At 47.2% G+C, this 13,552-nt stretch overlaps 4 protein-coding genes across 4 annotated transcripts; 1 reads left to right on the top strand and 3 right to left on the bottom strand.

The window, feature by feature from the left end:
- Positions 1 to 302: 302 nt before the first annotated feature.
- LOC138224691 (histone H4) lies at positions 303 to 724 on the bottom strand. Its single transcript, XM_069182686.1, has one exon. The coding sequence runs from the start codon at positions 680 to 682 to the stop codon at positions 371 to 373; it is 312 nt and encodes a 103-aa protein (XP_069038787.1). The 5' UTR covers positions 683 to 724; the 3' UTR covers positions 303 to 370.
- A 990-nt stretch (positions 725 to 1,714) lies between these two features.
- Positions 1,715 to 2,125, bottom strand: LOC138224891 (histone H3). Its single transcript, XM_069183063.1, has one exon. It carries the CDS (start codon positions 2,123 to 2,125, stop codon positions 1,715 to 1,717), a length of 411 nt encoding a protein of 136 aa, XP_069039164.1.
- Positions 2,126 to 3,010: 885 nt separating this feature from the next.
- On the bottom strand, positions 3,011 to 3,460 carry LOC138224715 (histone H2A-like). The gene has a single exon (XM_069182746.1). It carries the CDS (start codon positions 3,452 to 3,454, stop codon positions 3,068 to 3,070), a length of 387 nt encoding a protein of 128 aa, XP_069038847.1. The 5' UTR covers positions 3,455 to 3,460; the 3' UTR covers positions 3,011 to 3,067.
- Positions 3,461 to 6,695: 3,235 nt separating this feature from the next.
- On the top strand, positions 6,696 to 13,137 carry LOC107075716 (von Willebrand factor A domain-containing protein 1-like). Its single transcript, XM_015337842.2, has 7 exons — positions 6,696 to 6,851; positions 8,243 to 8,531; positions 8,949 to 9,208; positions 10,042 to 10,305; positions 10,904 to 11,161; positions 11,372 to 11,653; positions 11,912 to 13,137. Exons 1-7 carry the CDS (start codon positions 6,758 to 6,760, stop codon positions 11,983 to 11,985), a joined length of 1,521 nt encoding a protein of 506 aa, XP_015193328.2. The 5' UTR covers positions 6,696 to 6,757; the 3' UTR covers positions 11,986 to 13,137.
- The last annotated feature ends 415 nt before the right edge of the window (positions 13,138 to 13,552 follow it).

Genomic DNA, 13,552 nt, shown 5'->3' with positions numbered 1-13,552 from the left:
CCTTACTGCAATTTCCTACCATTTCGAACACGTCTAATGAGCGCTCTAAAGATGAAAATGTCTTAAATGAAAGAAACGCAAAGCATGCAGCAATGCGACTAATGGGGATGAAAACTATGGGCAGAAAAACGCGTTTCATCAAGTAAAGTTCTCCATTAGCAGCCAGATTCATATACAACTCGCTCTGTACTGCGTATTAAGGTAGGATAAGCAACCCGACTTATGATTACATTTCGAGCCGGAGTTTATAACTTCATTCCACAGGCCAGCACAAATATTTCAACTCTTTTCTGAAAAGGTGGGTGGCTCTTAAAAGAGCCTTTGGGTTGATACGTCGGGGTCCGGTCCGGCAGTGAAGCTCCGCTCCTGTTTAGCCGCCGAAGCCGTACAGGGTGCGGCCCTGGCGCTTCAGCGCGTACACCACGTCCATGGCGGTGACGGTCTTCCTCTTGGCGTGCTCGGTGTAGGTGACGGCGTCGCGGATGACGTTCTCCAGGAACACCTTCAGCACCCCGCGGGTCTCCTCGTAGATCAGCCCGGAGATCCGCTTCACTCCCCCACGGCGAGCCAGGCGGCGGATGGCGGGCTTGGTGATTCCCTGGATGTTGTCGCGGAGAACCTTGCGGTGACGCTTAGCGCCTCCTTTCCCGAGTCCCTTTCCGCCTTTGCCTCTTCCAGACATCTTCAAGTTATCAGTTAGTGACACAACACACACTGCTGGGCTGCAGCCGCGGCGCTTCTCTTTTCAAGCCTGAGAGCGGACCTGCTTGAGACAGGAGGCGCGCTGACACACGAGCCCGCCTCCTCTCCGACCGCAGCAGCAGCCCAGACTGCACAGGAACCTCTTCCCTGCCGGAGAGCTCTCCACCACAGCAGCGCCGGAGAGGACAGACCTCGAGTATTCAATGTTTACAGCGGTGCTGTAATATTCTCGTGTAGATTTAGACCAATCTAATTCCGCGCTCAACACAAAAACACAGAATTCGGAAAGGAAAATGTAGTGTGCTCCTGTGTATGGGGGTCATGAACAACTGACAAAAGGCATTCATCGTTGTAGCAGTACATATTTCATTCTCCACCCCTTTTGTATCATTGAATAAAAAATCCAGCTGTTAAATAGTCCAAAAATGTTTTAAATAAGGACGTCTTTTAAGACGCTTAAAAAAATGTTCCTCCTAAAGAAACTGTAGAAACGTTCTTAAATCGTGTCATCTCTATCACGTGTACTGAGGTTCATGGCTAGTGAGCAGTGGTCCTCACAGATCTGTCCTGCAGTATAAACGCTTCTTCTGGGGTGAAATGAAGAGCGGTGGAGGGACCAGTAAGCGTGCTGTTGCTTAATTGTGAACCGACACCGAATTCAGAAAATAAACAGTAGTGTAAGGGGTTTAATGCCAGTCGTTCTTGTATCATTAAGAATTAAATTTTAGAATTTAAACACTTTCAAATTTTGATACATCTATAAAAGTAGATGTAGAGCAAAAGGGGTGACGTGTGTCGCTGGTGTACTGCAGCAGTGCAGTCGTGCACGAATGGGCTTTTACACGAGGGGCAGAAAACCGCTTCTCGGTACGGGTTACACTTATCAGCTAACCAAACAAGAATTGTGCCTCCTACAGACTAATGGAATGATGTAACCCTCTCGAGTGTTGTGGTGGCTCTTAAAAGAGCCTTTGTGTTCAAGGGAAAAGATGCTGCAGCAGGCGGTCCGTGTCTAAGCGCGCTCCCCGCGGATGCGGCGGGCCAGCTGGATGTCTTTGGGCATGATGGTCACCCTCTTGGCGTGGATGGCGCACAGGTTGGTGTCCTCGAAGAGCCCCACCAGGTAAGCCTCGCTGGCCTCCTGCAGAGCCATGACGGCGGAGCTCTGGAAGCGCAGGTCGGTCTTGAAGTCCTGGGCGATCTCTCTCACCAGGCGCTGGAAAGGCAGCTTGCGGATCAGCAGCTCGGTGGACTTCTGGTAGCGGCGGATCTCCCGCAGAGCCACGGTGCCGGGCCTGTAGCGGTGGGGCTTCTTCACGCCGCCGGTGGCGGGGGCGCTCTTGCGGGCAGCCTTGGTGGCCAGCTGCTTCCTGGGCGCCTTGCCGCCGGTGGACTTGCGAGCGGTCTGCTTGGTTCTCGCCATCTTCCTCGCTGCTCTTCACAATCAGCACTGTACTGAGAGCAGCAGCCCGCACTCGGGTTTATATGCGCAGGCAGCCCCGTCCTGATTGGCTGAAGGGCCCCGGGAGCCTCTCGCTGATTGGATACTTTGAGAAGGAGCGCGCAGTTCATACACCCTCTCCGATCTTCTTTGTTTGATCAAATCAAAGTATAAAGGCTTTTTTATACCTAGAAATCAATAACCTGTCAAGGACCTTGATTTCTTTTAACTATAATAATCCAGGACAAGAATATACTTCCATTAAATCATGAAATAGTATAATTTACTAGAACGAGGTTAAATAGAATATCTGTTATAGTGTAAAAGGGCATCCTGTGACTCAGGGAAGGAGTGTTGTGCTGAGGGACCCCGATTTTGGTTTAACTTGACAGCTCGGTGTTAAAAGCTCGTTATAAAATAATCTAAATATGATAGAATAATGTGAATGAAAAGAACAATCTTCTAACCCCCATTACAAGTACAATAAGGCACCCGGTTTGATCTGCTCTGCTCGTTTATAATTAAAAGGGGAAATCTACTTGGGCGAACTGAACAAAGAAAATGATTGTATGAACTGTATTGCGAGCGCAACAGAAATCGCTCGTCCACACAGCGGCTGTGATTCTGAGCCACAGACATCACTGCTAAAACCTCAGGGAAAGAAAAACACGTGCTACGACATATTCACAAATATCGCCATTACATGAATAAAAATAGAAATCGCTCTTTTTCAAGAGGCTGTGGGTGGCTCTTAAAAGAGCCTTTGGGCTAAAACCTCAGGGGGAAAACACACGTGCTTCGACCCGTGTATAAATATTGCACTCATATTAATAAAAACAAGAACTCGCTCATTTGAAGAGGCTGTGGGTGGCTCTTAAAAGAGCCTTTGTTTTTCGGGTCAGTCGGAGGTCTCTGCCGGGCTGTTTACTTGCTCTTGGCCGGCTTCTCGGTCTTCTTGGGCAGCAGCACCGCCTGGATGTTGGGCAGCACGCCGCCCTGCGCGATGGTCACGCCGCCCAGCAGCTTGTTCAGCTCCTCGTCGTTGCGGACGGCCAGCTGCAGGTGCCGGGGGATGATGCGGGTCTTCTTGTTGTCCCGGGCGGCGTTGCCAGCCAGCTCCAGGATCTCGGCGGTCAGGTACTCCAGCACCGCGGCCAGATACACCGGGGCTCCGGCGCCGACCCGCTCGGCATAGTTTCCCTTGCGCAGCAGCCGGTGGACACGGCCCACAGGGAACTGCAGTCCGGCCCTGGAAGAGCGAGTCTTGGCCTTGGCTCTGGCCTTACCGCCGGTCTTTCCTCTGCCGCTCATCTTGTGTGTTTTTCAGCTGCTCAACGAAAACTCCCAGCAATAAAAAAATAGTGTGCTGCAGCCGCGCTTTTCAAGAGTCACGGCTCGCTTTGATTGGTGCAGCCGGAAGAAGTTTTCTAGCCAATTGCGAAGCAGTGTCTCAGCTTTCCTGCTTTCCGGTGTCACCAATCAGCAGGCAGCAGCGAAATTCGGAAATTTGAAGGGAGTTTCAGGGGATTTCACCGTCCCTACTGGGACTCGTCGTGCTTTAATATAAATATTCATAAATGACCTGTGACTAGAGGGTATGAAGACACGAAATTGCGTTGTCAAACCCCCTAATGTAAATGAAGAGCCACAGTCCTAATGCCCCAGTATAGTGCCAAAGACACTATACTGTAAACAGGCGCCGTCCATTGGATGAGACGTAAAACCGAGGTCCTGATTCTCTCTGGTCATTACAAATCCCAGGGAGCTTCTCGAAAATAGTAGGGCTGTAACCCCAGTGTCCTGGCCTAATTTCCCATTGCCCCTTACCAATAATCCTCCTATGAATTAATCCCCATCTGTGAATTGGCTTCATTACTCTGCTCTCCTCCCCACTTAGAGCTGATGTGTGGTGAGCGTTCTGGCGCACTATGGCTGCCGTCGTATCATACAGGTGGGGCTGCACACTGGGGGTGGTGGAGGGGATCCCCATTACCTGTAAAGTGCTTTGAGTGGAGTTTCCAGAAAAGCGGTATATAAGTGTAAGCAATTATTATTATTATTATTATTATTATTATTATTACCATTTCCAAATCAGGAAGTAATTGTAATTGTGTCTTATCTTGTGTATTATTCTTATTTATTGTTGTAGTCTTCTTATGTATTGTTATTGTCATCCTGTAAAGCGTTTGGAGAAGCCACCTTTAAAGGCGCTATATAAAATAAAGTTTATTATTTATTATTATTACTGGCTGTACAAGAGAGGTTCATGACCCAGAGAACCAGTTTCAATCCAGTTTAATTGTTTCTTCTATTTTCTCCTATATCAGGAAAAAAAACACCTATCCATTTACACGCATTACCCTCTGATAATTAATTATAGAAATGATAACCAGTGAGTAATTAATGTAAATTACAATTCACCTATAGGTGGGGAGTAAAATAGAACCCAGCAGGCACGGACTTAATAAAGAATAAAACATACAAATAGCTTAAAAGCAGTTATAACTCTCAAACCTGAATCACAGAATAGAATGGAATGACTTTGAATAAAGGCTAATTCCACTTTCATAAGCTTCAAAGACCTCACCAAACTCTCCACACGGGAGAATTGTCAGAATCAGAAAATGGAGATTTCCACAACGAAGCACGAAGCAGAGGCCATTTAAAACAGAAAATAGTTGTCTTCTTTACACAAAGGGCTGCAGGAGTATGGAACGAGCTGCATAGTAATGCCCTTGAGGTTTGTGTCTGGGCTCCTCCCACATTGGTTATTTCACTAATAACAACTAAAAGGGCTTGACCAGCCAAAGAGCCCCCTCTCAGTTGTAACGCCTTTTAAATTTTACATTCTTATGAGATGCAGAAGCGTCCATTTCCGAACAAGAGCGTGCAACAGGACGGTCAACAATACGACATCACTACAAAGAAGAAAAAAAGAGGGAGATTTTTAGAATAAAACGAATTTATCGTTGACCCCGGAAGAAGGCTTAACAACCAAAACGTGTATTTCTTTGTACTTTTCAGTGTGGCATAAGCCTTTTTGGCATTATTTCATGAAGGTGGGGAGCTGCGTCAGCATGCGTAGGCTGCAAGGGAACAAGTAATAGGTTTATCCCATGCTGAAAAAAAGAAGAAAGAGAACACAACGTTTCGGCCGTGGAGCCTTCTTCAGGTGGCTATTTTCTATTTTCTGTTTTGACACCTGAAGAAGGCTCCACGGCCGAAACGTTGTGTCCTCTTTCTTCTTTTTTTCAGCATGGAATAAACCTATTACTTGTTCCCTTGCATTATTTCATGAAGTCAATATTCAAATTAAATGACCACTAGATGGAGACGTTTAGTCATGTGCCTGAAGAGGTCTGATTTAACTTGAACCCGGGTTGTTGGGCCAGACTGACGTGAAACAGACTCTGTGTGTCCTTGAAATGGTCAATTTAAAAAAAGAAATAAATGTCATATTGATTTGACAAGAATGTGCAGTGGAGTGGACCTGTGCTCGGTTGTGAAGCAATACTATAGAGAACTCAGTTGCCACTTCAATTGCTCTCATTAATCCTGACAATTGTTATACAGTACATCTTGCTGGGAACCAATGCTTACAGAGATCAATAATGTGAACATGATTGACAGAACATAGTAAAGTAATTTGTGGAAAAATATTCTGTGTGCCCATAACATATATGCCGTGGGACAGATCCCATGTGTAAAGTGGTTGCATATCAATTTCAGAAATTATTATTCTGTAGCGTTCAGTCAGTCAGTGTTGCTGTGCTGTAGTGTCCAGTCAGTCAGGGTCACTGTGCTGTAGTGTCCAGTCAGTCAGTGTTGCTGTGCTGTAGTGTCCAGTCAGTCAGTGTTGCTGTGCTGTACTGTCCAGTCAGTCAGTCAGTGTCACTGTGCTGTAGTGTCCAGTCAGTCAGTGTCTCTGTGCTGTCGTGTCCAGTCAGTCAGTGACTCTGTGCTGTAGTGTCCAGTCAGTCAGGGTCACTGTGCTGTAGTGTTCAGTCAGTCAGTGATAATTTAATGCAACTGCCCCTCCTGATTCCTCTTTTTTTATCTCATCACACAGTGTGGAATGTGCTACTACATACCATCTTTCATTTTGTTTTCTAAAAATACAGCGACTGGACACCTGCACCCCCTAGAAACACATACCTCACAAGACACAGCACATCCCTCAATCCACAGGGAGAAAGAGAGTGTGTGTGTGTGTGGTGGGATGGGCGAAGTTAAAAGGATCGAAAAGGACGAGGAAAAAAAATCAAAATAATTCAGCAATTAACAAAACCAACAAAAACAGGATTTCTGCTTCACCCTCTCTCTCTCTTTCCTGAATTCTCTGCCTCTCTTCTCCTTCCCTCTTTCATCTCCCTGTGTCTCCATCTCTCCCCGTTTCCTCCTCTCCTTCCCTCTCTCCCTGTTTTTCCCTCTCTCTCACCCTCTCACTCCTCCTTTCTCAGTCTCCTCCTCTGCTTCCATCCCCCCCCCCCCCCATCTGTCCATCTCTCCCGCCAAGCCCTCCTCCCTGCCCCTCTCTCCCTCTCTCCCTCCCTCCTCCTCTGTGCGTGGAGAGTCAGAGGGCTGTGCACAGTGCCCCGTGCACTGAGCGCAGTGATGAGACACACGGCCAGGCTGTGGGTGTGCCGTCTCACCACTTTGCTTGTCAGCGGTGTCTTGGCCTCTGCGATAGCCATCACTGAGCACACAGGTAAGACCGGCTTCTCACCTTAGTCGTGCAGTTAAATAGGGTGCTTAAATAGTCATGTCTATACAGCACAAGAACATCCGTTGTAGTTTAAATACAGTACAGTGCAGCCTAACTGGACATTACAGTACATATATAAATCAGAACACTACACTGCGGAGTGCTGAATCATATTAAACGGTATAAGCACAATCTACCGTGATGCTGTATGTATAACAGTCTAAAATGTCTACTAATCCGTAACAAATGCTAATGATACAATTATCATTCCTATTAATAATAGTGGTTGTAGCAGAAATACTAGTACTATATTGTTGTATGGTGCTGCTGCTGCTACCAGCTCTAAGAAATAAAAGCATGGAGACTGCTGGGCAGCTGCAGATGGAAACAGCAGCATATGTAGAAATTGTTACGCAGTGACACCTAGTCGAGCTGACAGAGAGAGCACGAGCGCGCGCCGGAGAGTTTATTGCGGTTTAACTCGATCCAGATGCTCTCTGGCTGAGGGGATTAGGCTGTGTGGGTTATGTAACGAGCAGTCTGACAGATGTTTGGAGTGACAGAGCGGGGCTGAAGGATCACCTGCAGGCGAAAGATCTGCTCTGCCTGCCTGCCTGCCTGCCTGGCTGGTATGTCTCCTGCAGCCGAGGGGGCCTGCTGAAGAATACATTTTCCCCGCGTCTCCCCCCATGTCCACAGGGCTGCGCCGGGCGGGGTTAGAGAAACTGAGCCGGCGAGGCGAGGCAGAGAGGGAGTGTGGGGAGCTTTAGCTGAAGGCTTGGTGACATTAATCATGAGAGAAAGAAGACCTTTACAAACTCTTAACTCTGGGATTCCCGGAGTCCACACCGATTTGACAGACAGATATAAGGACAGAGCCACAGACAGATGGAAAGAGAGACAGATAGACACCAACAGATAGACAAAAACATCCTCAGACAGATATATAGACACAGATCAATCCATAGACAGCTACATTCATAGACAGACAAGGTTGCCGGTTCGTATCCCGCGGCCGGCAGAGTAGGAATCCTACTCCGTTGGGCCCCTGAGCGAGGCCCTGAACCCCAGCTGCTCCAGGGGCGCCGTATAAATCGCTGACCCTGCGCTCTGACCCCCAGCTTCTCTCCCTGTCTCATGGAGAGCAAGCTGGGGTCTGAGAGAAGACACATTCCTAATGCAAGAAATTGTATAGGCCAATAAAGTGTGAGTTATAGCTCTTGGGGGTGCGTCCTGAGAGCCATACCTACACGTATACCTACTCCCAGTGCCCTGTCTCAAGATCGAGCCTGTCCTTGCCAGCCCCCCTCGCCAACGCTGTGAAAATAATCAGCTTGTTCAGTTCATGTACTCTAATGTCTAGTCTGTGCATCTGTATTCCCACTCTCCCTCAGAATCTTTCTCTCCCTCTCTCTCCTGTGAGAACTCCCCACTCCGGATCTCTCTCCTGGTCCTGCTGGACAGCTCAGGCAGCGTCACACCCTGGGAGTATCGCCACTTCCTGCTCCTTCTGTCCCGGCTGTCCGGGCGACTGAACTGGGGCCCGACTCAGGCGGCTCTCGTCTCGGTTAGTGAGGATCCACAGCTGGTGTGGCCCTTTGGGCAGCACAGGGCTACCTGGGAAAGCTTACCAGGGCAGCTACAGCAGCGCTTTGGAGACAGCAATGCTGGGCAGGCTTTCCGGTGAGAGACAGAGAAGGACAGTGCAGTGACCCTGACTGACTGGACACTACAGCACAGTGACCCTGACTGACTGACTGGACACTACAGCACAGTAACACTGACTGACTGGACACTACAGCACAGTGACCCTGACTGACTGGACACTACAGCACAGTAACACTGACTGACTGGACACTACAGCACAGTGACACTGACTGACTGACTGGACACTACAGCACAGTGACCCTGACTGACTGACTGGACACTACAGCACAGGGCCACTGACTGACTGACTGGACACTACAGCACAGGGCCACTGACTGACTGACTGGACACTACAGCACAGTGACCCTGACTGACTGGACACATCATTGCAGATTATATTACTTTGTTGATGGTGAGGATCAGTATTATAATGGTTATGCCTCTCACTTTCAGGTGGGCCCAGACAGTATTCCGCCAGGTGGACAGACAGACCGACAGTCAGGTCCTTCTCTGGCTGACGGATGGCCACTCCACCGATGATGTCATCAGCCCCGCCCAAGCCCTGAAGAAGGAGCTGGGGGTCAGAGTCCTAATGGTGATCTCGGGGCACGGAGGTCGTGGGGTCTCAGAGGTCTCCAGCGAGGGGGGGTCCATCTTTGCAGACCCCCAGAATATCCCAGAGCTGGCCGGGCAACTGTGTCACATGATCACTGGTAAGGAAGTGATGGTTGCATTAATATATTAAACATCTTACATTATTGTTGTTTATTACAGTAAACAGCATCAATAATTAACGTATTGTAGAATTGTATATTAGTATAACCCTTTATACTATACTAGAAAGTAGCCTACTGCAGCGCATTGCTTCATATTGTAATGTACACTAAAGCAATGACTCACATTAGTGCTGAGCATGCATTTTGGAGAAAAGATTGATTGCAAAGAAGTAGTTAGATCCTGGGTTGAGGGGCTGTGGTCCAAGGAGCAATAGTTCTTACATGTGAGTGCCGATCTGTATAACGGCTTCAACTAAACTCCGGTAACGACATTACTGACATTTTCGACCACAGAATATCAATCCGTCAATTGAAACTCCATTTGGTATTGAAAGGAGTTCGGCAACGCAGTAAACAGTTTGTCAGATTGTGCTTTCAGAGAGAAACCTTTCTTTCCTCCATTTAACTAATGACACTCTCTTCAGACTAAAGAGACTCAGTTCCTTCAGCCTGTCAGTGTGGGATACTCCCTTCAGACTAAAGAGACTCAGTTCCTTCAAATTCTGAACTTCTAAATAGATATCCTGACATTTTGTTTCATATTTTAATGGGATCCCCTCATGGATATAAAGATCTACGTGACTAGTCAACAGAAACACCTGAGTCTGCATTGGGTAACTTGCACTTTAGGCTTCACATTTCTCCATCTAGGTGTTTTGTTAACAGTGTTCAGACACAGGTGGGAATGAGTCCCACCCAAAGAGCAACCGTTCTGCAGAGTCATTTACATTCCACATGGATAAATAAAACCAGTCTCCTTTCTTTGTCAGGATCAGTGCCTTCCGTCTCTCCCTCTCTCGCCATCTCCCACCCTCAGCCCACCTCCCTGCCCGTCTCCTGGCCCCCTGTTGCCCTCGCTCCCTTGAAGCACCCCTTCCTGATGGTGCAGGCGAACCACAAGTGGAGAGAGCGAGCTCTCTGGAGACAAGAGTTGGGGAGAGAGACCCACAGCGCCACCTTGTGGAATTTGACCACCTCCCGCAGGCAAAAGCCACTGTTTGTTAACATCACCACCTCAGCCTACACTCTGACAGGTTTAATTAGCTTTTTAAAGAGATATTTTTTAGATGTCTGTTTTTAGATGTTTGCTTAGGGTCTATATTAGTATCTGTGTGTGTTAGGAGTGTCTCTGGGGTCTATGTTAGGGTCTGTATTAATCTCTGTGTGTGAGAAGTGTCTCTAGGGTCAATATTGGAGTCTGTATTAATCTCTGTGTGTGTGAGAAGTGTCTCTAGGGTATAAATCTAGTGTATTTATTAACCTCTCCTATAGATGACTCTCAAGTGATCTATTAGGATCTGTATTAATATCTCTATGTTGTGTCTCAAGAATTAAATTATCTTTGTGTTAGGTGTGTTTCTAGGGTCTGTATTAATTTCACTGTTAGGTGTACCTCTAGGGTCCATTATAATACAGTCAAGCCCATACTAATCTCTGTCTTCCTATTTTGTTTTTCTTTTTTATTTGCTTTATCACTGTTCAATTCCTTCTTAATACAATTCAGCCTCTGTTCCCTTTTCACACATTCTCTTTCAGTCAATTGTTCATTCTTTCGTAGCGTCCAGTTAGTCAGTCAGCCCCCTTCCACCTCTGCCTCTCTGACGTCTCCACTGTTGTCTCCATCTGTCTCAGGGATCTCAGCAATCAAAAGAGGCTCCCGTTCGCTGTACCTCTCCCTCCCCCCTTCAACTCCCTCACTCTCCCACTATCACCTCATCTATGGAGCGCCGGGGTCAGGGCTCAAACCTCGGTCTCTGAAGGTTTCGGGGTCTCGGAGAGGAGTGTGGCTGACCTCTCTGACCCCCGACACCGATTACCTCATCACTGTCACCGCCCACTACCATGAAGGAAGCACAGCTCCCATTTCCCTGAGAGCCAAGACACTGACTGGTAATAAAGAATGTAAAGATAATCTAGTAATTAGGAAAGAAATTGAATGTTTAATGACATAAATTGAGTAACAAATTGACTTGCTCATATCTCTATGCCTCTTTCATTCTTTATCCATTAACAGTAGCAATAATATAAATGATGAACTGTAACCACAGAACCATTAATTCCCTCTTCAACATTTGTTTCCTTCCCAATTAACCAAATAAGAGAGATTTACTCCACCTACACACCTCATGCTGACCGACATCACTTCCTCCTCCATGACGGCTTCGTGGGCGGAGCCTCCAGGCAGACAGGACGTGACGCAGTACCGGGTGCGCCACCTGACGGGGAGCGGACAGGAAGTGACCTCGCTGAGGCTGCCCGGCCACACGCGGACGGTCTTCCTGCGCGGCCTGCGGGAGGGGGCGCGGCACAGAGTGTGCGTGTCCGCAGAGTACCGCCCCGGCCGCAGCCGGGAGACCTGCGCAGAAGAGACCACCCGGAGAGGTACAGCGAGAGAAGTCGAGAGGGAGAAAGAAAGAAACAGAGAGGAGGGCGAGAGAGGGGGAGTGGAGATAAAGTGGTAGGAAGAGAGATGGAGACCGGGGAGGACAAGATGGAGAGAGAACTAGAGAGTGGTGGAGGTGTAAAGTAGAAAGCGACAGAAAAGGACAGAGAGAGACCGAGGGAGAGAGAAAGTCCGTAGCATCTCAGTAAAGTTACTGCATGTATCTTTAATAAACTTCCTCTTCACCTCTGTTCCAGCTCCAGTGATGCAGTGCTGCCACTTGCCCTACTGGTGTCAAGTACTGGTGTCAAGTTCAAGATGCAGGAAGTAAAAACAGTCACAGTCACAAGCAGTGCTTGACTCGGACAAGATACAACTGGGCTACAGCCCCAGGCACACAATGGAGTAAGCACAAACACTGAAGGACTGTGTCTATAATAGACTGGGGCTTGTGATCACTATTCAGGGCCTGCAGCAGTAGGTGGATAGTAATTACTCTGGGGTGCTAGAGTGATGTGCTTAGATTTGCCAGTTATCACTCTCTTAGGGTTTGAAATGGGAGGTACTATTTGGACATGGAAAGCTCTGAAGTATTAGTCATAAACACGCCTTTCAGAGATTAAAAAAAAACAAACTTTGATTCCCACAATCCCTTCAGCAGATGATTCCCCGCAGTGACAATCTGGGAATTGTAGATTACAATCTGTTCTGCTGGTGGTGCATAACAGGGTACAAACGGACAGATTTATCTTTTTTAAACAGATAAATCAATAAACATACAAGCACATATGGTATGTCTACTGTGAGTAACTATAAACCACCAGGCTTTTAAAACCAGATCCGGAAGGATTACTAAAAGTATTATTTTTTTGGGGAACAAAATGGAAATTAAAGAGAGCTGGGAGATTTGTGTCCAGGCTATATACTGTAGGTAATTAATCTCTGCAGCACCTAGTGCTTGCCTTTCTCCGGGAAACACACTTCTTTAGGTGTTTCTTAAGAAGGCCCTCAAGAGCTCAAATCCCAGCGTTTGGGTTCATTGACCTTTTAAAAAGCATCATGTGGTTTTTTTCGATCCCTGTTAAGAGAAAGTGACTGAATTGTTGTTTTTTTGCAGTTGGCTTTGGGTTTTTGGGGCAGATCCCGAAGATCACAGATAGGACGAGTTACAAAGTAGGGGACAGGGAATGTTATACAAGTCTTGAGACCCGGAGGACACAAAAATAAATATCGACAGAAATAAATGCTTTCCTCGTTTCTCCCCCAGATAGGAAAAATGATCCTGAATGCTGTCTAATATGGGAGGGGTTTTAGATTACCCGAATTAAAACAATCTTTGATTTGCAAATCCACTAACACACAAAGCCTGTGACCGCGTTGTATAGAGACTGTGGGTTCACTATATTAGTAATTATAGTAGTAATTACATGGAGGATATACAGTATTTTTATGTGTTGTACATAAACTCTGGAATAAAAGGTGATACGAATAATTTTCAGATGGAAGTGTTTTCTTTGGCAGTGTCTTTCATTTTCCCTCTAAAACTGTCAAACTGCTGGGGCCCAAAAGCTAATGTGCAAACCTCTGGATTTCTGTGTGTGCCTGTCTCTCGATTTGTCCTTGTCTGTCACTCTGCCTGTCTGCTCTCCTGCCTGTGTGTCGGCCTCTCACTCTGTTTCATTTGGGCTCTGTCTGTCTCCCAGTCTGTGGCCCTAACTTGCCCCAGGAATGTCTCGCTGTCTGCTTCTCAGTCTGTCCCTCATTCTGTGTTTACAGTCTGCCAATGTCTCAGCCTCCCAACCCATCTCTGCTGCTTTCTGTCTGCCTGAGTCTTAAGTCTTTCAATCTCTTCGGTCACCTATGTGGTGCATACTTCACTCAGTCTGTTTTCATGTTGA

This window comes from Lepisosteus oculatus, chromosome 23, assembly GCF_040954835.1.
Source record: "Lepisosteus oculatus isolate fLepOcu1 chromosome 23, fLepOcu1.hap2, whole genome shotgun sequence".
In the NCBI taxonomy this organism is placed as follows: Eukaryota; Metazoa; Chordata; class Actinopteri; order Semionotiformes; family Lepisosteidae; genus Lepisosteus; species Lepisosteus oculatus.
Note: the sequence above shows the minus strand (reverse complement) of the source record. Positions and strands in the feature narration are given on the sequence as shown.